General features: G+C 45.2%; 1 protein-coding gene and 1 non-coding gene across 2 annotated transcripts in view; both read left to right on the forward strand.

The window, feature by feature from the left end:
- The window catches only part of ARHGAP31 (Rho GTPase activating protein 31), a 115515-nt gene extending 93167 nt beyond the window's left edge, over nucleotides 1-22348 (forward strand). The window contains exons 9-12 of the mRNA XM_043594238.1: nucleotides 4647-4709; nucleotides 7001-7576; nucleotides 10610-10890; nucleotides 14805-22348. Coding sequence (XP_043450173.1) covers nucleotides 4647-4709; nucleotides 7001-7576; nucleotides 10610-10890; nucleotides 14805-17234 — 3350 coding nt within the window. The 3' untranslated portion in view covers nucleotides 17235-22348. The remainder of the gene's footprint in view (nucleotides 1-4646; nucleotides 4710-7000; nucleotides 7577-10609; nucleotides 10891-14804) is intronic.
- On the forward strand, nucleotides 12991-13093 carry LOC122492474. The gene has a single exon (XR_006299659.1). It is a non-coding gene; the product is annotated as a U6 spliceosomal RNA (small nuclear RNA).
- Nucleotides 22349-24601: the final 2253 nt, after the last annotated feature.

A 24601-nucleotide genomic window follows, 5' to 3' on the forward strand; every position in this document is an offset into this window, starting at 1 on the left:
AACTAAATGTACAAATGTAGTGAGCAAGCCTCGATTGGATCCTTTGAAAAAAAGGACTACAGAAGATAATTTGGGGGACGGATAAATTATTAGATGATGTTAAGGAATTGTAAATTTTCATATTAATGGTTTCAGATTAATGGTTTTTAGGAGGCATATGCTAAAGTTAAAGTATTTAAAGATGAAATGTCAAAATACTGAAACTCATTTTCATATGATTCAGAGAAATATAAGTGACTAGGTAGATACAGACATAGAAATACATGGCAATATAGAGAAAGCAAATATATGGCAAATGTCAACCTGGGTGGTAGGTTTAGAGATCTCCAAATTTTGTGAATGAAGTTTTTAATAATAAAGATTTGGGGGGGGGGGAATTAATGCTTATAGGAAAAATGAGAAGAAATATTTTTAAGGACTTTCCTTGAGCCCAGTGATAACTGTATGTCAAGCACCGATGTTAGAAATCTTCACATTTGCCTCCTGGAGTAACAAGGGATGCCACAGGGGATAGACAGCAGTTATAATGATTTAGGCTGGAAACAATAGCACATCCAACTCAATTGGCCAACTCAATGAGGGAACTCCTGGGTTCTGTAATTGGACACCCAGACGTAGGGAAGGCTTCAGAGTGGTTTAGTGGCTCTGTCTCCACTCCCTTATGTTTTCCTCAGCTGTGCCCTCCCCAGTAGGTCAGCTTCATCCCCAGACTGGCTTCTTTGCTGCAACAAAGTGGCTATAGTACTTGTAGGCTTTACCTTTGACTGTCACTATGTCCAGAAGGAGAAAAGACATCACTTCTGGTAGCTTGCTCCTAAAAGCAGGGACCTTTCTTTTCCAGCAATCCCCCATCAGAACAACCCAACCCCATCTCAGTTGCCTTCACCTGAGTCATATGGATCAATCCCTATGGCCAAGGGAGGGCCCTGTGCTGATTGGCTTAGCCATGGCTTCCTAAACCAATCACTGGCATGAGGAATGGGATTACAGTCAGATGCACCCAAAAAGTACAAGAGCTCTGTGAGAAGGAGGAAGGGAAATTGGTTCTTGGTAGGCACCTACAACATTCACTATATGGGGAAACATGTCTTTCTCCAAATGGAAAGATATCTCAGGTGAAGAGGGCAGATTGCCACAGGTATCGTGGATCAGATACAAATCAGAAATTAAGATTCTCTAAGGAGAATTTGAGGGGAGTTTTGGCAAGAAACTCCTGATCTAATAATAAAGAGATTTGCTTAAGCACATCAAAGAGAGAATTTCAGTTACAGAATCAATGGTATAATGAAAGAAGTTTACCAAGGAGCAAAAGGTCAAAAACAATAGAGCAAAACAAATGAGGAAAAGTGAAATGAATGATTTGCCTTGACTTTGACTTGGGAAGATTTCTACCCTGTGGTTTTCAAAAGGAAGGAGCTCGAGGTGCTGGATCAAAGGTTGGTCAACGCTCAGAATGCACAGGGTGTCCCTGGCCAGGGGGTCTAAGCCTGGCTGTCCTCAGAGGTTCACACCCATGGCAGCTTTGCCTCAAGAGATCTGTTGGGAAACCAGAGTACTGGTCATTTTTAGAAAGTCCCTCGGGTGATTTTGAAATGCAACCAGGCTTGAAAGCTACTGGTCTAAGACCACATGAACAAACAAATCAGGGATAGATCACTAGAATGGCTGAATTTTGATGGGATGCAGAGGTGAAATTAAAGAGCCAACAGTGCCAATACAAGTGGCTCTCTGACTTTGACTATTGCCTCAGTGACCACTGGAACCCTCACAACTAAAGACTGGGGGTGGGGGCAGCTTATGGTCATATCCACCAGTGTTGGTCTCTGTTAAGTGACTCAGACTCACTATTTGTTGAAATATGCATGTGAAAAAAGTCCATCAGTGGATTAATATGCTTAAATTATTTTTAAAATTTCTTTTAAAAATGTTTATTTATTTTTGAGACAGAGAGAGATAGAGAGAGACAGAAAGTGCATGAGTGGGGAGGTGTGGGGCAGAGAGAGAGGGAGACAGAGAATCCCAAGTAGACTCTGCACTGTCAGCACAGAGCCCAACACAGGGCTTGAATTCAGAAATTGTGAGATCATGACCTGAGCCGAAATCAAGAGTCAGATGCTCAGCCAACTGAGCCACCCACATATTTAAATATGATTTTAAAAAGATTTTTTTTAATTTTTTTTTCCAACGTTTATTTATCCTTGGGACAGAGAGAGACAGAGCATGAACGGGGGAGGGGCAGAGAGAGAGGGAGACACAGAATCGGAAACAGGCTCCAGGCTCTGAGCCATCAGCCCAGAGCCCGACGCGGGGCTCGAACTCACGGACCGCGAGATTGCGACCTGGCTGAAGTCGGACGCTTAACCGACTGTGCCACCCAGGCGCCCCTAAAAAGATTTTTAAAAGTCTTTTATAAATTCCATCAACTAAGGGACTTTTAAAAATTGATTCACCATGTACAGCATTGGGGATTTTTTTGGAGGGGGGTAGATGAAGGGATGCTAACCTATATTTAGAAAGTTGAACAGAAATAAGAAATGAAGGATAAGAAAAAATGGGGTATTGACCAAATGAAGATGCATCACATTGGGGTCTCCCAGTCACTTATGTACTGGAATTTGTATGTTATCCAACAGGAAGAGTCCAAGGAACTCTCCAAAGTGAATGCCTTTGAGCAGGGAAATCCCAAAGCCATAGGGATCATCTAAAAGAGGGGACTCGAGGACCCCAAAGCTGCCAGAGAACTGGCAGATGTACCTCCATGAGGCCCAGACAAGGTCCGAGACAGAAAAATATAATCTAAATATATTAGATATATCTAGATATCTATATTAGATAATTAGATAAAATATATATTAGATAATATATATATCTATATTAGATAATCTAGATATATCTAATATCCATATTATAATCTAAATATAGACACAGGCCAAGGAGTCCTGAGTGCTTAGTTACTATCCAGAAATGGAGCCAGGGAATCCTTGAGGACTGTTCCCAAAATCAGCTGCTGTGGCCACCAAGGCCACAAGGAGCTGCATCATCAGAAAGAGAGTCCAACATGAAAAAGTGAACACTGGTGGCTGTGCAGAGACAACTGTTGTCCATCCTCCATGACACTTAGTGTCATCTGGTCACTGGCTTTAAAGGCTATCGCATGGAAGCCAGAAGAAGTCCAGAAATGCAACCTCTGGAAAACAAAGGCAAAAGCTTGTCTCAAAGGAAGGGACACTGGCCAGGCAGTCTTAGGGTAGTAAGTTAGTTTGTAAACTTGTGAAAATAGCAGATCTTGAAAGGACAAGAGATCTAGCCCTACTAGTAGAAGTAAGGAGGTTGAAGGCAGTCTTGCTGTTTCCAAGGGTTTGAGTGAAGATGGCTCTGTCCTCTCTCTCCGGGCCCCAGGCAGAGAGAAGCCCCGAGCAGGGAGGCCAAGGGGCTAATTCAGAGCCTCTCAGAGGCAGCAGGGTTTGGGGCAAGGAGGAAAATGGGGGAACTTTAAAAGAGGGCTGAAACAGCTCAGTCTGAGTTGGGGCCAACACTGAGTGCTTCTTCCAGACCATCTCCTGAGTCTTTCCTGCTGCTGAGCCCTGGTTTATCCTGAAGAACAACAGCAACAAGGGTTATTGTTTGTCGAGCATTGACTGTGTTCTGGGTTAGTACAACCTGATTATTTAAATGCATGGCTCATGCATTTCTCATGACGACTCTATTTTTCCTCATTTTACATGTGAGGAAACTGAAGTTTAGAGAAAAGGTCAGCCACATATCTGAGTTCACATGGCCCAAAGTGTCAGAGTTGGGATTCAAAGCCAGATCTGTCTGAACCCAGAGTTACCTTACAGCCACAAGTCCTAGGGCTCCCACTCAGCTCCCAGAATGCCCTCTTTCCCCTCCTACAAAGCCTGCTGGGAGGAGCTATCTTTCAACCAGTTCAGCTCCCTGAGAAGAGATGACATTTTGAAGTGCCTAATCCTGTCCCTGGAATAAGTGTTTACTTCTTTAAGCTACACTCTTCCCCAAATCTGCCTAGGTGGCTTACAAAGATGCACAGAGGACACCAGGCACATAGTAAGTGCTCAGAAAAGGTTGGTTTGGTCTGGGTCTGCTCCAGGGTGAGGTTGGTGGGTGAGATCATTTGGAGAAGCAACCAGTCTGCAGAGGGCAGGAGCAGACCTGCATGGGGGAGAAATGGGACTTCAGTCCCTTGGGCCCTCTCACTTGCTGTACCCAATTCCTGGGTGCTGTCAGGTGTGGCTGCAGCCAAGAATCGTGCTCTCCCACCTGCTAGATAGAAGGGGTGGCCGGGAGCCCCATGGATTCTATGCCATGGATGAATCTTGGTATAATAAAATTGGGTTCAAGGCTCCTCATTTGCTAACAGCTATTTGACAAAATTGTAATATACCTGTGCTTGTAAAATGTTAATAAAATGTTGATCTATGAATGCCCTGTTTTTATAAGCTCAGTCCAATCATGAAAGTAGGAGCATCTAGGGTGGAATGAGGAATGTTTTCTAAAGGGGAGAATTATAAGTACTTGGAAAAACTTTCCTGAAGAAAGTTCTCTCGTGTATGTACAGCCTGACCTATTGTTCTGAATGTTTCCCCTCAATATGCATTCATCAGGGATATTTTTTCTTTTGTCTTTAGTGGAAAAGGCTACTATCCGACCAGCTAAAAGCATGGACTCATTGTGCTCAGTGCCTGTGGAAGGTGAGATCTCACAACTACCTTTGGAACTGGGGATTACTACTGGGAGACAGGAGCTCCCACACCAGACTTGCCTTCATGAGCTACCTGCCTGCTCATCTCATAGCAATCATGCACATCCCCTAGTCCCAAATCTGCCCTGAACCCTGAACCCAAGGGGTTCACACAGCCGCTGCATTCATCCCTGCCATTACACTACAGGTCTTGGCCTAAAGGGCCATCCTGTTCCTCCAGCCTTCCTCTAACCATAGCTGGAGATGGCAGCCATTTTACATTCAAATCTCAACCAGGTAGAAGGGCAACTCCTGAGAATCAAGACAGACGAGTCTTCCCCCTTGGGCGTAAAGAAGAGCCGAACACTGGTTTTTACCTAATGGTTTAGTTCCTTTGTACTTATGTGTCTTGAATTTATGTGCTCCCATAGGCTCTCAGGTCATGATTTTGAGTTGGTAGATTCATTCATTCACTTATCAGTAAACAGTGATGGGCACCAGCCTGGCACGTAGCTGGTCATCCTTTGGTGGAGTAGATGTGTGGAGGGTTGCATGCAAGGTGACACCCCACCAAAGTGGCATCTCACCACATTGGTCTTAAGGGCTGACCTCCCTGCACCTCTCACTCCTGTTTTGTTTTGTTTTTTTTTCTTAAGCAGCCAACAACCCCTGCTACAAGTTGCGAGGCACAGGGCTTCCCCCGTTTATCCCATGACTTTCCAATTCCTTTAATACAAAACATTTTGCTCTTTGATAAATGAGGCAGCGTGAAACACTGCAGAAAGTCTTTAGAACAACCTTTTAAAAATAACTGTAAACTTGTAAAATAGTGAACTTTTTTTTAATGTTTATTTATTTTTGAGAGAGATAGAGGACAAGCAGGGGAGGAGCAGAGAGAGAGAGAGGGAGACACAGAATCTGAAGCAGTCTCCAGGCTCTGAGCTGTCAGCACAGAGCCCAGAGTGGGGCTTGAACCCACAAACTGGGAGATTATGACCTGAGCCAAAGTCAGATGCTTAACCGACTGAGCCACCCAGGCACCCCGACAGTGAACTCTTTTTAAGCTGATGCAATCCTTTTAGCATTGTCTCACCTTTCTAGTCATCCATTTGCTTTGGTTTGGAAAACTTTTGAGGCAGTTCTTGCCCTGCGCCACAGAATTTAATATTTCAAAATGTAGGTCCTCATTTGGATGAGCATTGGGCAGGCATCTGCCCCTCTGAGTCTCGCATTCCTCATGTGTTAAAGGAGGTCATTACACTTCCCCTACAGAACATTCAAACCTCACGTTACATAAGATGTCCAGCACAGGGGCGCCTGGGTGGCGCAGTCGGTTAAGCGTCCGACTTCAGCCAGGTCACGATCTCGCGGTCCGTGAGTTCGAGCCCCGCGTCAGGCTCAGGGCTGATGGCTCAGAGCCTGGAGCCTGTTTCCAATTCTGTGTCTCCCTCTCTCTCTGCCCCTCCCCCGTTCATGCTCTGTCTCTCTCTGTCCCAAAAATAAATAAACGTTAAAAAAAAAAAAAAAAAAGATGTCCAGCACAGCCCTTAGCCTGCTGGGAATCATTTTCCCGATCCCAGACAACTCACTTGTTATCTTGCGGTTTATTTCCCATACAGATTTTTCTCTTCTTTACTTTCACTTTTAAGTCGGTTGGGAACTTGCTCCTCACAACTGGGCTTTCTAACTTTTCATTAATTTACATTTCTAGTTTCTCATCCCCTGAATCAGCAGGAGGAAGCCTGGGAAAAGGGAGAAAGGTCTAGCTGAGAACAACAGCATTTGTCTCCTTGCTGGGAAATCAAACCCCTGTTTGGGTCCATCTGCCAGAGGAGGCTTAAAACAATACATTTTCGAGTTTTAAAATAAAACAAAATTCTGTTAGTTTGCCCTTTTTGTCTTCTCCTTCCTTTTGAGAAAACATCATTCTGCCACCTCCCATCTGTCTTTTTTCTTTTTCAAGATCTACATTTACTGCTTGGTGGATGACTGTTCTGTTTAGCAACCTTAGCAGTGGCCGTCTTGGGGAAACCGCTCTACCTGCAAAGTTTAAAACAGATGCATCTGATGACAGCAAATGGTCCTGTCAGGGCATCGTGCCAACATTCTGTGCACATGAGAGGAAGCTTACTCTCTTGTCAACCAAATGTATCCACCTGTCTTTATTAGGAGGGCTAGGCCCTTACTAGAACACGATGCCTTTCCAATATTCAAGTGCTGTATACCTTCCCTTACTGGAAGGCTGTGTAGTCATATGTCTGCCCCGGCTGCTGACCATGTGTATGTTTGCTTTTTCACCAGGGAAAGAAACCAAAGGAAATTTTAATCGAACAGTCACCACTGGTGGATTTTTCATTCCAGCAGCAAAATTGCATTCGACCAGCCCTGGCAGCTCCTGTGACCTCAGCAAGCAGGAGGGCGAGTGGGGCCAGGAGGGGATGCCGGCAGGGGCAGAGGGGGGCTTTGACGTGAGCGGTGACCGAAGCCAACTCGAGAGTGCTCAGGCCCGACCCCCACCTGAGCAGCTGAAGGTGTTCCGGCCCATCGAGGATCCTGAGAGCGAGCAAACAGCCCCGAAGATGCTGGGTATGTTCTACACATCAAACGACAACCCCAGCAAATCTGTCTTCACCAGCAGTCTCTTCCAGATGGAGCCCTCACCCCGTCACCAGCGCAAGGCCCTGAACATCTCTGAGCCCTTCGCTGTGTCCGTGCCGCTCCGTGTGTCGGCTGTCATCAGCACTAACAGCACCCCGTGCAGAACACCCCCAAAAGAGCTCCAGTCACTTTCCAGCCTGGAAGAGTTTTCTTTCCAGGGCTCAGAGAGTGGAGGTTGGCCTGAAGACGACAAGCCACTGGGCGCTGAGACTTCTACAGGTAAAGCAGGGGAGAAAGGGTTTCTTTTCATTGCCAGAGGTAAAAAGCTAGTCTTAATCTTGCTTGAACAGAGTTTTCAAGACAATATGGTGAAGTGGTTAAGACCATGGGCTGTGGAGCCAGATTGCCCAAGTGCAAGTCCAGTCTCAGCCATTTCACTGTATGGTCTTTAGCAGCTCAGCTGTATGCCTCAACTTCTTGATCTGTAAAAAGGGAATGATGTTCATAATCCTATCTTCTTCATACATTTGCTGTGAATATTAAGTTAGTTAATACATGTAAGGCTCTCAGAACAGTGTCTAATACATAGTAAATACTCAGTAAATAATGCCTATTATTTTATTCACTCACATAGTGAGAAGGTAGGGGGAGAAGCTCAAAGAATGGAATTCTAGCTCAAAAGCTAGAATTAGGGATTCAATTCTTCTCATCCCTCATTTCTACCTCATATCTGCAGAGAACATGGCTAGCAATCCTAGCGATGAGAAAGAACATCTTGCTCCCAATTTCCATATGTCAAATGTGGGGAAGACTCTGATTGGTCCTGCCTGGGTCACATGCTCAACCGTGGACCAGTTATGGTTGCCAAGCAATTAGGGTCCTATAATTGGCTAAGGGTGAGTCTCTGAACCATATTTGGAGTTAGGAGGGGGTTCTATGATGAACAGCCAACTGTGAGCCACATAAAATGGAAGTAGGGAGAACCTCAAAGGAGAGGATGACTGACAGACAAACCAACCAATGCCCCTTATGGATTAAGAATGTTTTTATTATTGAGGTGCCTGGATAGCTCAGTAGGTTGATTGTCCAACTCTTGATTTCAGCTCGGGTTATGATCCCAGGGTCATGGGATTGAGCCCCACATCAGGCTCTGAGTCGGCAGCACAGAACCTGCTTGGGATTCTCTTTCTCCCCCTCTCTCTGCCCCTTCCCCACTTGCTCTCTCTCTCTCTCTCTCTCAAAATAAATAAACATCTTTAAAAAGAATATTTTCATTATTAATATTAGCTAACCTTTTTTGAACAACTGTTATGGTATCAGGCACTGTCCTAAGTGTTCTACATGCATTATCTTCATTCTTCTCACAACAACTCTGTGAGGTAGAGGTAGTTACTATTATCCCCATTTGCTTAGAGAGGAATCAGTTCACTTGCCAAATGAGCCATAGCACGGAAACGGAAAAACCAGGATTTTAATCCAGGTTTTAAAACACTCCACCATGCTCCTTCACATGTTTATAATTGACTGTGGAGTTACAAAAAGTGTTAAAACATGTTCCCTTGACCCAGCAGGCTCACGAACTAGGGAGAGAAATTAAACTGTACCGAAATGCCGCACAGGTCAGCCTGTAGAAGTAGCAGGAGACCCTCCTTGGGCTTTTTGAATGAGGGAGGGCTTAGGTCCCTGAAACGTAATGAAAGATGTGTTCAGGAAGGACTTCAAGGGCATCAGGAAGAGGCAGTCCACTCAGGAGAATTCAAGGAAGGCTTCCCAGAAGAGGTGACATTTGGGCTGGGCCTTCTAACCTAACCTAAATGGTTAGGCTTTCTCCACCCAGAAAAGATGGGGAGGATATTCTGGGCTGAGAGGCAGCTGAATATTGTGGGAAGTGTGTAGGTTTTGGACTTCAACTGGGCCAATTCGCATCCTAGCTTCAGCACTTTTTGGCAGTGTGACAGTGGACAATGGTTGATATCTCTGAGCCAGGGGTGATTGGTATCTCAAGGGCTGGGGTGAAGTCTCAATGGGAGAATGTTCATAAAATGCTTATTCACAGTCTGGCTCACAGAAGATCTTCAGTAAATTCGTCCTTTTCTCCTCCCATTCCCTTCAGGACATGGGGCACGAGATGAGCGGAAGCTCAGGTGCATCAAGTGATGCCTTGTTTGGGGAATGCTCCGGGTGGTGGGTTGGTGTGGATGGAGCAGGGTGAGGGTTAGAAGAGGAAGTGAAGCCTTTGAAGAGAAAGTGTTTCCAAAGGCTTTTGTGTGATTGGTTACTGTCCTGGGTATTTAGTCTTTATCCTGCACTGTGAAAACAGCCTGATACAATGAGATAGGACCTTCTTCATGCAAGTAGCAGAGGTCAAACTTGGAGTCTGCCTCCCTCTCCACTCCCTCTGGTCTGTTTAAGACCAGGGCTTAGGGGCGCCTGGGTGGCTCAGTCGGTTAAGCGTCCGACTTCGGCTCAGGTCGTGATCTCGCCGTCCGTGGGTTCGAGTCCTGCGTCGGGCTCTGTGCTGACTGCTCAGAGCCTGGAGCCTGTTTCGGATTCTGTGTCTCCCTCTCTCTCTGACCCTCCCCCATTCATGCTCTGTCTCTCTCTGTCTCAAAGATAAATAAACGTTAAAAAAAAAAAAATTAAAAAAAAAAAAAAAGACCAGGGCTTAATCATTTCATTTTAGATATATCCAGATTGATGTGCGGAAAACCCCTGGGAAGGGTCACACAGGAAGCTGTCAATCATAATCATAATACATCTTTGTAGCTTTGTGTAAATAATAGATTTCTATGCCCCGGGCAACTTCTTAACTTGTCAGGATCCGAATTTATTTATCTGTGAAGTGAAAGCTTAGATTAGAACAGGGTGTCTCAACCTTGGCATTATTGACATTGTGGGCTGGGCAATTCTTTGTTGGGGGTGGGGCTGTTTCATGCTTTGTAAGATACTTAGTATCCTTGGCTTCTACTCACGAGATGCCAGTAGCCACCTCCTCCCCACCTACTTGTGACAACCAGAACTGTCCACAGACACTGCCAAATGTCTCCTGGGGAGGGGAAGAGCAAATGGTTCCCAGTCGCGAGCCCCTGGACTAGATGATCTTCAAGGCCCCTCCCATCTCTGACAGTCTGTGACTTTGGGAACTGAAGGCAGGACATGGCTAGAAGGAAAGGGTAAAGAATGTGAGGGGCAGCAGGCTGGGAGAATTTTCTCCATACTTGGGAAGGAGGACTAGCCCAGGACGGTGACTGTGCTGGGAACAGCCTCTTTTCAAATGAAGTCTTCAACAGGTAACTCTCATCCTCATTGCAGCTTCTGTACCTAAGAAGGCGGCTCTCGAGGATGCCAAGCCAGGACCGGAAGCAGTGAGGACAGAGGAATGCAGCAAAGGCCTCTCCCTGGAGCCAGGCTCCCAACTGGAGGAAAAGAAGGCTCCAGAAATCTCCCTGGGTTCTCAACATCCAAGTGAATTAGAGAAGAGGCTAGATCCAGAGAAGGTGGTGGAGGAGGGTCGTGAGGCTGACCAGGGGAAGCCCAGCACTCTGCAGGAGAGCCCCCGGGCCAGAGCCGAAGCCGTGTTTCTCCACGAGATGGTAAGGTGGACTCACTGCCTGATCCGGCCAGTAAGAGTCCTCTTTATCCCAAGGGTTCTTGGACTAGCTGAAAGCAGTTTGTTTTTATTTTTTTAGAACCAGTTTCTGCCAAAGGGACTTTAGGAGACAGTCTTCTAATCAGGTCTGGGAGTCTTTTTCAGTGGACTTTTCAGAAGGCCTGTGATGATGGGAAGGAACCATCCAGCTCAGATTCCCTAGGACAGGCTCAACTCTAAATATTTCTGATCTGAGGTCACCGTAAACCAGTGACACGTCCTTGGAATATAATGACATTCGATCCCAGAAGCAGCACAAAACCAGTCCCAAATATGATGACCATTATGGGGTCCAGCTTTCCTTCCAGACATCCTGGATGGACGGTTGCCTGTGCACGTTTGTAAAGTCTTCTGAAAGATTTCCAGGATTCGCTCCTTTCCCCCATGGCTTCTGGAGAAGTTAGAACATGATGCCAGGGCTTATTACACCTCATGTACTTTTTAGAGGTGAAATTTTTCCAAGGTTTTATGGGATGTCCTTTTATAAAATGAAGGTGTGAGGAGGTTTTCCAGGGCATCCAGGGAGGAGTCCTGCACTGAGGAGGCAGCTCTGTGACCTGGACGTGTATGTCAAAGGAGAAAGGAAGTTCTTTGCCTTTTAACTTGTTTCCGGGGATTTGGTTTCCAGGACATGCACAAAAGGACGATGTGCTGGGAGTTAGGGCAGTGCAGGAGTGCTATAGTGGCCTCAAGAGGGTTGAGAAAAGGTTCCTGATGGATGTGTTTGTCACTGTAGAAGGAGAAGGATATGGACATTCTTACAGGGATTGAATTCTGGGAATAGCACTGCTTTCAGAAGCAGATAAAATTAGTTCTGGAAGGGGAACCAGGCTGGATTCAGGGGAACAGGTAAAGGCATCAGTCCATTCCTCAGTTTAAAAATGTATTTAAGGGGCGCCTGGGTGGCTTAATCGGTTAAGTGTCCAACTTCAGCTCAGGTCATGATCTTTCGGCTTAGCTCGTGAGTTCGAGACCCACATCGCGCTCTCCACTGTCAGCGCATACCCTTTTGGATCCTCAGTCTCCCTCTCTCTCTGCCCCTCCCCCACTAGCTTGTGTGTGTTCGCTCCCCTCTCTCTCCCTCTCTCTCTCAAAAATAAACATTAAAGGAAAACAATAATAGGGGTGCCTGGGTGGCTCAGTCAGTTAAGCCGACTGCTCAGGTCATGATCTCACAGTTGTGAGTTTGAGCCCCGTGTCTGGCTCTTGGTTGACAGCATGGAGCCTGGAGCCTGCTTCAGATTCTGTGTCTCCCTCTCTCTCTGCCCCTCTGCTCACACTCTGTCTCTCTCTCTCAAAAATAAATAAACGTGAAAACAAATTTTAAACAAACCAATAAATAAATAAAGTGTATGTAAACACCTACTTTGGGCCAGGCACTCCTCTGAGCATGGAGATGACTGCAGTGTGCAAGACAGTCGCAGTCCCTGCCTTCTTCGAGCTGACAGCTTAGTGGGTGAAAGGTCATTAAACACATGCTTTCTAGGATGATGTGGAATTACAGCATGCTGTGAGAGTGTATAACAGGAGGACCTAACCTAGTCAGAGGGAGGAGGGGAGTCACAATGGTCAGGGAAGACTTCTCTGAAAAATAGACATTTAGACTGAGAACTTAGCTAGACTAAAGGGGCAGGGGACAGAATAGGATGGGAGAGATTTCTAGGCAGAAAGAGTAAGATGTGCCATGAATCTCAGGTGGGAAAGAGCATGAAACATTCAAGAAACAGGAACAAGACCAGAGAACAGGAATTTGGGCCAGAGAAAGAGGCCCAGAGGGAAGCAGGGGCCAGTCAGACAGGGCTGCTTGGAAGGGATTTGGAGATTAAGGAGCAGTGGGAAATCTGATCTGTGCAGAATTTTATACTTTAAAGGTCCCTCTATTTTGTGAGGAGAATGGCTTGGACGAGGCCGGAGAGGAGGCAGGGATGCCAGTTAGAAGGCTAGTATGTGACAGACCAGGTGAGAAAAGATGGGGGCTTAGACAAGGGTGGGGGCAACAGAGATAGAAATGGAAGGCTTCAAGAGTTATTTAGAAGCTAGAGTGGCACTCACTTCAGCAGCACACATACTAAAATTGGAATGGTACAGAGACGATTAGCATGGTCTCTGTGAAGGATGATATGCAAGTTCATGAAGCTTCCATATTTGGGGGGGGGGGAGTGGGTTCCTGGCTGGCTCAGTCAGTAAGGCCTGCAACTCTTAATCTCAGTGTCATGAGTTCATGCTCGCATTGGGCATGGAGCCTACTTAAAATAAACTAGAATAAAATAAATTAAAATAAAATAAAATAGCAACGTCTAAAATAATATTTTTATTTTAATAATTTTAACTATCACACAATTTTAATAATTTTAATTATCACACAAAGAAAGAAGCTAAAATGAACAGGACTTGGTGAGGGATTGGGTAAGAGTGAGGAAGAAGGAAGAGTCAAGACACCTCATAGATTTCTGATCTGAGCAGAAAGATGCACCATGGTCCACTTACTGAGATGGTAGAGAGGGGTGGAGGGGAGTTTACATGCTCATCTATTTATCTAAATTTATTGATTTCTTAGTAAGAGATCAATAAATGGAGGTGCTGAGAAGAGTAAAGAGAGGCTGCCCCTGCCCTGAAGGTGAAATAGAAATAGATACAAATGAATGCAATACAGTAGAATCAGATCCTAAAAATATCCCTGCCTTTTGACCAAGTAATCCTATTTCTGGAGAATTCTCTGAAGGAAATAACTCAAATAGAAATAACTCAAAAGTAAACCTCTTATTGAGCAACTACTCACAGTATACCAGGCTCTGGCCTTGAGGAATCAAAGATGAATGGACACAATTCTTGACCTCCAAGAGCTCATAGTCCATTCATTGGGAAAGATAAGATAAGCATCAAATTAATTGTAACATGAAACACATGATCAGAGCCAGATGAGAAGTGATGTCAGGTTGGCATGAGGTCAGGTTTCTCATAAAGGCCTGAACCCCCACAGGATGGATATGCCTTCTAGAACTGCTTCTCCCTGGGACAGAATTAGACCTTGAGAGAAGAACTGAAGGCCACTGAAATTTGTTTCCCAGGCCCCGACCAGGCCTCCCTTCATCCCTTTCCTGTCTACAGTTTGGGGCTTTGTGTAGGGTAAGGGAGGAGTCAGACAAAGAGAAACTAGACTTGAGGGGAGACAAGGGCAGCAAACAAGATGGAGGAGAAGGCACCCCTTCAGATCAACAGTGGTTATCTGTGGGTAGTAGGAATATAAGATTCTGCTGTTTTTGTATTCTCCTTTATTTTAATATGTGTTAAAAATTTTTTTTCCATGTGAAATACATATTTCTTTGGTAATAAAATAAAATCTGTATTTATTTATTTGGAAAGCAGATGTCAGGGCAAGACTTAACATTTACATTCCACTGGGAGAATCTGTTTCTTGTGTGCCATCTGGTAAACCTGAGGTTAAATGAGACCAGAGGTTGGTTTGTTTTATAAGTCAACAGTGCACAGGGATTAAGTGTTTCTGTTCTGGTGTAGACACAGCTGGATTTTAGTCCCAGGCTGCTGCTCTGTGATTTCGGTAAATTGTTTTATCTGTTTGAACATAGGTCTCCTCACCTCTACAATGGGAGTAGTTATAGTAGTGTTTACCTCTTAGAGTTGTTGGGACAATTAAACAAGAAAATGCAGTTAAAATGTGTTACCGCACATCATAAGCACTGAGTAAACATCCATGGTTATTAATGCAGTGTCCTTTACTTGCTGGGATAGTGCAGCCTGGCACCTCGCCAATCCCTTTACTCTCCCTGAGAAACAGTTGCAGTTGTCGGTGCCGAGAGTCCTTGGCTCTAAAATAATCCGTTTCTTGGTGTTTTTCAGGATGAAGATGATCTGGCCAACACCCTGATCTGGCCCGAGATTCAACAGGAGCTGAAAATCATTGAATCTGAGGAGGAGCTCTCACTGCCACCACCTGCTCCAAAGATCTGCCCAGTTCAGCCAATCCTGGAGCCCAGTCCAGGGCCTCTCGCTTCCCCAGAGCCTCCTGGGAGCCTGTCCTGTGGCCCAACTGCTGTCTCCACCCCTGTGGAGGAGTGGACTAGGGATCCAACCAATCAGAGCACACAGGGGACTTCCACAGCAGCCAATAGAGAAAAGCCAGAGACTATGAACAGCCTCCACCCATCTGAGCCAGAGAAGGGCCAGCGCCCAGATCCCACCAGCCTGGCTCCTCTGGAAATCGCACCGTTTGAGGCGGCTTCTCCACAAGCAAGGGTGGACCAGGGAGGCCCAGGGAATCTGTCTCCTCTGCTCCCGCCTGCCGCGCCCCCTCCAACTCCTCTGGAAGAGGCGCCTCGAGATCAGCTATCAAAGGGCAGCCCTGAGAGAGAAGACTCGTCTAGGAATTTGCAGACAAATCCATATATAGACCAGCTGAAGTCCAAAGGCAGCCCTGGGACCCCCAGACTTTGTCAGGGGGAGGAGGTCTCTCTAGGGGAAAGCGAACATCAAAATTCAGAGAATGCTGCCCCTGAGGGAAAAGGCTCTGGTCTTCGAAGCCCAACAAGAGAGGTTGAGATCTCCCCACAAGGAGAGGGGGATGTAGCCCATTCGGTGCAGGAGCCCTCAGACTGTGATGAAGACGAAACTGTGACAGACATTGCCCAGCATGGCCTGGAGATGGTGGAACCCTGGGAGGAGCCCCAGTGGGTAACGAGTCCCCTTCACTCTCCCACCCTGAAAGATGTGCAAGAGGCCCAGGTGCAGGGCGCCCAGGGCCACCGATTGGAGAAGAGGCTTCCCCACAGGCCCAGCCTTCGCCAGAGCCATTCTCTGGATAGCAAAACCACCTCTGTCAAGAGCCAGTGGACTCTTGAGACTCCCTCCTCCAGCAGCTGTGCTAACCTTGAGGCAGAGAGGAATTCCGACCCTCTGCAATCCCTGGCATCCAGGAGAGAGATTACTGAACGGGATGAGAAAACCCTAAGGTCCTTCAGAGAGTTCTCTGGCCCAAAAGGGACAGAGGCTGTTCCCAGCCAAAAGGGACCAAGTGGTTTGCAGCCCAAACCAGCAGAAATCAGCCCTGTCAGCCTGGCAGAGGGAAAGGAACTGGGGGCACACCAAGGGCACAACAACCCTCGGATTGAGCAAGGTAGTGTTCCTGGGCCAGACAATAGCAAGGAAAGTTCACCTAGTGGGCAGGACAGTACCTTGCCTGGAGAGCATCCCCCAAAGTTACAGCTGAGAGGCACTGACTGTGGACCCCCCAAAGGGAAACACAGGCCTTCTTCCCTCAATTTGGACTCTGCCATTCCCATCACTGACCTCTTCCGGTTTGAGAATGTGGCCTCATTTGATTCACCTGGAATGCAGCTCTCTGATCCAGCAGACAGGAAAGTCACATGGATGTCATCATCTCACTGTAAAGTAGACCCATGGAGCATTTACTCCCAGGACCCTCAGGACTTGGACATTGTTGCTCAGGCCCTGACAGGCCGCCGTAACTCGGCTCCTGTGAGTGTGTCAGCTGTGAGAACCTCCTTCATGGTCAAAATGTGCCAGGCCAGGGCAGTCCCAGTCATCCCACCCAAGATTCAGTATACACAGATCCCACAGCCCCTGCCCTCTCAGAGCTCAGGCGACAGTGGGGCTCAGCCTCTGGAAAGGGGACAAGAGGAACCCAGCTCAACTGGTGAGACCAATCAGAAATCTGCCAAAGATGATTCTGTCTCTTCCTCAGAAAGCCCAAAAGAAGAGAAATCAAAGCAAGATACAGGAACCACTGCGTCCTTGCCAATGGATACCACTACATCCCACATGTGTGAGGGACCCACCCTTCCTCCAGAACCAGTCTTGGCTAACCTGCTCTCCACCCAGGATGCAACAGTGCAATGCAGAAAACGCACATCAGAGACAGAGCCATCTGGAGACAACCTTCTTTCTTCAAAAATAGAGCGACCATCAGGGGGTTCTAAGCCTTTCCACAGGTCAAGACCGGGAAGACCTCAGAGCCTAATCTTATTCAGTCCCCCTTTCCCCATTATGGACCACCCTCCCCCTTCATCCACAGTGACAGATTCCAAGGTTCTTCTGTCCCCCATCAGAAGTCCCACCCAGACAGTTTCCCCTGGCCTTCTTTGTGGGGATTTGGCAGAAAACACGTGGGTCACACCAGAAGGGGTTACACTTAGGAATAAAATGACCATCCCTAAGAATGGCCAAAGACTAGAGACCTCAACCAGCTGTTTTTACCAGCCCCAGCGGAGATCAGTGATTCTGGATGGAAGAAATGGGAGGCAAATAGAATGACATCAGTTCACTGGTGTCTGAAAAAATGTCATGATTCATCATCTGGAAGTTATTACAGGGCCAACTTGCCATTATTCCAGGCGTAGGTTATCCAAATTTGGGCTTATTTTGGCCTCTTCTCTTTCTTCAGACTTTTGACCATTTATTAATTAGTTCGTTTGCCAGAAAAGAGGTCAAGGGAAGGACCAAGAGATGAAATTTAGATAAATCCATAACGGCAGGTGGGAAAAGATCAGGTAACAGAACAGGGTGAAATTCTTGCCTCCAATGAGATTTCGGTTTGTTTGTGAGTTGCATTTCTCCCACATTGTCATTATCTATTACCGTTGAGAGTTGGCTAAAATAACGTCTTTTGAAAGAAAGAGAAATCCTTTGCCTGTGTTGGAAAATGTTGCTGTTGAGGTTTGAAGGCCTCCTTTTTACATCATGCTCTTTAATGCTCTTTAAAGCATGTGTTCTTTTAGACCAGCTTTCTGATAAGCTTTGTAAAAGTGTACACTCCAGAATGGAAGAAGATTTGGAAGTGCAAACTAACACTTAAAGATCCAACTGGGTGAATTTCCCTGGAATCTCTGCAGACCTGTCCAAGATGGCTCCATATATCAGCGTTGAAAATCAGAATCTATACACAAGAGCAAATTCTGAGACTGGAAAAATCTAAGAAAACTTATTGGCTGTGGCTTTTGCTAACTTGGGACTCTACCATTATCCTGACCTCTGATTTACAAATCCAGTAGCTGGGCAAGGTGGGGGCTGAGCTGAGCTGAGGGTTACCTCAATGAAATGTGCTGAATCTTCACTTGAGTATGCAATAGTGAAGTGAAGTGATCTGTTTTCTTCCCAAATCAGAGTCCAAGAACAGGATATCATCATAGAGGAAAACCTCACGCATGGGCAGAACCATACTCTAAACTTAATGTGTTTAAATTGGTTGGGCATTAGAGAAAACACCTCTAGCTCAGCTTCCCTCTCCCCCACACTAGGCTGGGAGTACAGGAAAGGATAAGTGGGGAACCCTGGCAGGGTGACCATCACTACCATTTGGTGAGAGCTGCCCTTCTAAATATGCATTTCATTTTAGCCAGTGGGTGCCTCCCCCTCTCCTTCTCCTTCCATTACTCAGAGCATATTCGAGTATCTTTCTCCTTTCCATAATCCCCCTCATCCATCACCCACCCCAGCACTCCAATTTGCCCTTCTTCTGTCTATATGCAGGCAGAAGCAATAAACCAATCTGATCTTATTTCAGTTTTTTAGAACTTCCAATGGTTCTTTCCTTTTTGATTGGTGAGAGGAAGGAGAACTAATATAATCTGCTGGCAGATTTTTGGTGCTTCCCCCAAAAACACCTTCACAGGAGCCCTTCTCAAGGCAAAAGCCATTAGAGTATCAGCAGTTTCAAACCTAAGACAACGATCTTATTTGAGAAACAAATTAAAATAGACCTGTTTCTAGCCCTATCCATGACTTCTCAGGGTCAAGTCTGGCTGAACTCTGTCCACAAGCTCAGTCATTGCAGAACTTTCTCTAGGGGCTAGCCAGTACCTCTGGGCAGGCCTCACAACCCATGCTGCTGCTGGGGTAGGTAGGGGCTGAATTAAAGTTACCTCATCCAGTGAGAAATTGGAAGCTGATGCCCTGCAACAGATACATATTCCCCTCTCCCTTCTTCCCTGATAAACCTTACAGTTTTAAAATCTTGTCCTATACCTTTTAAGCCAGTGTCTGTGGTGGGGTAACTGGCAGGCCAGCTGATGAGTTCTACTTTCAGAGGGCGCTGAGGTGAGTGAGGAGGGGAGCAGTTAATAGGCATTTCGGGGTCTTGCATTCTCATTAGGTGAGCAAGACACTGGACCAACAGCTGAGGAGATGTCAACCCATTAAAAAAACAAAGTCCTAGGGTATAGCATTTTTCCTCCTTGGCAAGCAAGGTGAAGAAATATAGTGGTGACAGATGAGAAAGGCCATGTTCAGGAGAGTTGAAAAGTACATTCCTGCCTTATCAGAAAATGTGGGCAGATAGGCTTTATCCCAATCGCAGTGCACTGTGGTGTCTATGCTTTGATAAAGACCATGTTCCAGTTACAATGTGAGAGAGGAAGGGAACTGGACTTTGCCTCACCATCAGAACTCTGAGCCAAGTAATGAAATATTTAAACTGTTTTACGATTATTTTGAATTTTTGTTTGTAACACTTAGAGGATATATTTTTATTTGGGAATAGACTCAGAAGCCACTAAGTACATATTAATGAGTGGGTTCTGCTCGGGGCACCTAGGCACATTTCTTAAATGGCTGCCATGCTCCTTAGACAGACTCTGACACCTTTTGTCTGTAGCATCATCTTCAGGAGTTTGGATATGTGGATGCCACCATGAGACACAATGACAACTGTCTGGAGATATTCTGTATTCTCAGCTTCCCTAGCCAGTCAATCCAGAAGGCTGTGGAAGCTGACTCACCTTCTCAATCAGTGTCCCGCTGCGAAAATGTGGACTTCTTCTTCACTATAGCCCAGCCTGTCAGCTGTCACAAACGCATCCATAAACTTCCTGGGGACTAGGGCTAGCCTGGCGCTGAGGAAATTCCATTTCATGGCAGAGAACTCAGATTTTCCCCCCTGAAATTGTTCCCCCAAATGCCCTGAGATGACCTATTTGGTCATTCATTTGGGACTGAAAAATGACCCCCTTGAGAATGGCCGGCTGGAAATCAAATTGCCCACTTCCACCCAGGGGAGGGACAGAACAAGGGCTTGTGTTTTCAGGAGGATCTACAGGGTGCTCTGCAAAGGGCTGAAAAACCAAATTGGCAAAGTGCTCCTTCAAATCAATTACCAGTCCTCAAAATGGGGGTGGCTGGATTTAAATGTTGAAATGAAATGCATGCATCTCCTAATGTTTTCTTTCAGTGTTAGCAGTTGCTTGAGAGTATAATCTGTATTTATTGGCAAAATGGCCCTCTCAGGCCAGCTATTTTTTTTTTCTTTTTTGCCAAAACGGACCAGATAGAGGGAAATTTGGTTTTTATTCTTTGCTTTAGATGGAATGTGAAGAGACCTGACCAAGAACTCCATTAAGACAGCTTAATCTAAGCCATAAAATTCAAAATATTGACCGACTCAAAATGCGGGATTCTGGGGAATTTAAAAACGTAATAAACATCATCATCCTCAACAGTATTTATCAAGAACTTAGTAATATTGCACTGGGTGCCTTAGAACTTAAATCCTTGAAAAGTCTACTGAAAAAGGGGAGAGGCATGGTAGCAAATGAAATAGTCCATAAACAAATAGGCACAAGATTTAGAACCATTAAGTTATCAAATGACAGCTGAAAGGGAAACATGTAGCAACTAGCATCTTTTAATAGGATTGTTAATAGTGTTCGAGTTACCTACTGACTTTAATCAAATTAAACACAATTGCAAATCCAGCAGAAGGTACTAGGGAGACAGGCGTTGAGAATTTTGCTTTGTTTAAAAAAGGAGAGAGCGGTAATCAAGAACAAATAGTTCTGAAGTTGTGTGTAGTCTTAATTGGTTTGGTTGTGAAGTCCTGCTGGATCTCTGCTAATGAGCCAGGTAATAGCATGCCATGCTCCTGAGAGGGGGCTTTAGAGACTTCCATCACCACAAAATGTATTAACTCCTGTTGATGATAAAGTCATAGGTCCAAGATAAGCTGCTCCTTTCATGCCTAATGTTCAGCGCATGATAATCACATTTGACTAAAATTGGGTGGTTTATTTATCTACACAGGTCTTGAAGGGGCAGTGGGGAGCATAAGATTCATTTGTCTGGAATTGGAGTGGGAGAGGTTCGGGCCAGGACCACATTCTACCACCAGCTTGTCCTATCTGATGACAAAATTAATCTTGGGGTTAAGTGTTGTCAGGAGTATGATTTTAGGCACTTCCAGCAGGAAGGTCAGATCAAAATGTGGAATGACAAAGAACGTGTCCTCCTTTATCATCACCTTCCGAGCATGGAGAGGCATAGGAGATAGAAAAAGGGTGATTGCCTGAGATCAGTGTCAGTCTAGATAGTATAAAACTGGGGGCCACCACAGACGAACTGGCACACAGCAGATCATTTAGCAGCCTTGAGGTTCATGAGCAATGCAAAATCACTTCTCTGTGAGGTTGAAGGAGGATGTAGCTAAATATAAGAAACCCACGAAGTAGGTAGCTGTGTGTTTTACTGGATGGATCACAATGCTTTGCAATAACAATGCCATAGTAATTCCTGGCTTATAATTCTGCAAGATAAAGCACTTTTTCAAAGGCATCTGTTAGAAATCTACATGGATTCAGCTGTTTGTTGAGCTCGACAAGTGTTTCCAAAGATATAGTCAAATTGTTTCTATTGATTAAAAAAATATAAATATTAAACCTATCCATAGAGACATTTAAGTGTAATTAAAACAGATGTTATGCTTTAAAAATGTATTCTAATAAATGATATAAAGGATAATGCTTATGATGGCACTGTGAACTAGAGAAAGACCTGGGCTCATCAAAATCAATAATAGGAAAAGTAGATTATATGCATCAGGCTCATTGTTCTGGTTTGATGTTGGTTTTCTTTCTTCAAGGTTTGGTTTCACAGCTGGAGTCCTGATGATTTGCTTGAGTAAATTTTTCTTGTTTTTGTTATTTTACCTCTTAATATTGTCAAATATTTGCAACTTCTCTCTCTTACTGTTGTAATCATACATGTTACCAAAGATACCCATTATAAATCAATGGATATTGTCATGAAAATTAAGAAGAAAAAAAACTATTGCTTCTCAAAAGTCCACAGCTTACCAAGTTATGTGAATCCATCTGCACAGATGTGAACTCAATTTTTCTATTACTTGAATCAGTGAATTGGAGGGGACTGCTCTTTCATTTGAATGATTATGTTAATGGTGCTCAGTGGGAAGGAAGCAAAATCCTGGCATATATTATCACAAAAAAAGGGGAGAAAGGCACTCAATGGGTCTAAATCACAGGCCCTTAGGAAAAAAAAAATCACACAACCAAGGCTTACAATCTGGCAATGAAAAACACCACTGCCAAGGGGACAAAAATACTAGCCTTCTAAATAAAAACATTTAGAAGTTCACACTACTCAGGTCTGCTCCTGTCATCCCTCATTACTACCCTAAATGCCTTTTCATCTTCCCTATTCCCAGATCCACACTTGCTCTGTTTCTCTTTCCTGGATCCGTGCCCACTGCCCCCCAAATGGCAGCACACAGTTGCCCTCACTCTTAATCTTTCCTCCAGCCTCTGGAGTCTTCTCTCATCACAGCCCTCGTATCTTCCCTCAATGTTGCTTCCACTTCCTGGATTTCAATAAAACTTGACTCTCCTCTGAGGACGCTCCTGTCCCTGAACAGTTAAGGCTACACATTTCTCCCTTGTTACACAAACTAGGTGTTCTCTAGTTTCCCACTTCCGCTTTTGCACCATTGCTCCTGCCCATCTTCTACAAAAATCTATTACCAAAATTCATGGAATCCAGCTATTTTAACTTTTATCATACTTTGTGGCTACAATGTAGTCAATGTCCCAGATCTCCCCGTCTTTGGCACCGAGCTCCCTCTTTCCACCATTGCTCTGGATGATTTCAGTGTTCCTGAGGAAAACCCGCCCCACACTCTTGGCACAGTTGCTCACAGCTTTTACTTCTCTTTAGTTCGGGCCATTTGCCTCCAGAGTTTCACATTATGCTGTTTCACAACCCACAACTCTGTGATCCTAAACTCTCATATTCCATTCTCAGAATTTCTCCTATCCTTGCTCCTGTATCCCTTCTACTTGCTCAAGATTACTAACGCCTGGCTTACACCTACTCTGAGAGACAGTACTCCCAACCAGACTTCATTCTTCCTTCCCTAGCCTTTCCAGACCTCAAGGAATAGCATCTCAACTACTCCCACCAGCACTACTAACTCCCTTGACCACTAGTACTTCAGCCATACCTGCTTTGCAAACCTCCAAACTAGGACCAGGACTCTTACCACCCATCTTCTCCACTCTTTTACTTATTGTTGAATTAGACCAGAGAAAAATTTAAAACCGTGGCAGGAGAGCCTTTGAAAATTTATGGTTTACCACCTCATCAGTACCCTCATTCCAGAAACTCACAAAAGATATTTCACTATTCTAAGCCCCCTCCTAGGTTGATCCACCCCCCCACCCCCCCAATTTGCCCCTTACTTCACAAGTTTATGCTGTCAGATGTTTCTTCAATACCCCTGCCCCCCACCAGCACCTTCTCATCCATATATGTATGTACTTGAACTTCCTTCTAGCTCACAGGAATTGCTATTCCTCTTCCCAAGGGCTCCCAAGAACACCTAATTCACAACTTCTTCATTCCAATTCACTGCTCTGGACCAACTGCAACCTGACCTCCACCCCCATTGCTCCATTAAAATTTCTCTTGGCTAAAGTCACCAATGATCCAATCACATCAACAGTCAATTCTGTCTCTTGACTTCCTTCTTCTCTCATATTTGATACTGTTGATCATTTCTTCCTTGAAACACTAGTTCACCTTGTCTCTTAGACCTCCATTTCCTTAGTCTGGTTCACTTGAAAGCTTCCTCTTCCTCTCTGGTCTAAAATGTTTTTATTCACCAGAATTGTCCTTCCCTTTCACCCCACTGTTTCTATCACCCACACAACTTTGACACCTCACCCCACCCCCTCTCACCTTCTCATACATGAACTTTTTAAATGGTTGGCTAACTGATCTCCCTAAGTCTCATTGACATCTGTCCATTCTCCAGATTGTACATACTGCTGCCAAAGTTGTCTAAGGATGGTGGATCTCATCGAAATCACCTTGAGTGTGTTAAAACAGATTTCTGGGCTCTATCCAGAGTTTCTGACTTAGTAGGTTTTGGGTAGGGCTCAAAATTTTCCATTTCTAAGCAGTTCCCAGTTAGGTGATGCTGCTGCTGCAGACCCAGAGATTACATTTTGAGAACTCTCTGGGTCCTAACTCCTAAGTTTAAAATCTTCCATTAGCTGCCTTCAGTTCCTAGACTTCTAAGAATTACTTGAAGTGCTTGTGAAAGGGGCACATTTTTGGGCTTCACTCTTGATTCCGACTTAGATCTGATGTAGTATCCAAGAATCACACCTTTGAGAACCTGTGACCTATGTAGAATTCAAGTCTTTCTATAATCTATCCTTTGCCTATCTCGCTAGCATTATTGAACTGGTTATTTAAAAACTAGTCCAAGTCCATGGCATGCTGGGTGGCTCAGTTGGTTAAGCTTCCAACTTTGGCTCGGGTCATGATCTCACGGTTCGTGAGTTTGAGCCCCGCATTGGGCTCTGTACTGACAGTGCGGAGCCTGCTTGGGA

The sequence above is a fragment of the Prionailurus bengalensis genome, chromosome C2, assembly GCF_016509475.1.
Source record: "Prionailurus bengalensis isolate Pbe53 chromosome C2, Fcat_Pben_1.1_paternal_pri, whole genome shotgun sequence".
Lineage (NCBI taxonomy): Eukaryota > Metazoa > Chordata > Mammalia > Carnivora > Felidae > Prionailurus > Prionailurus bengalensis.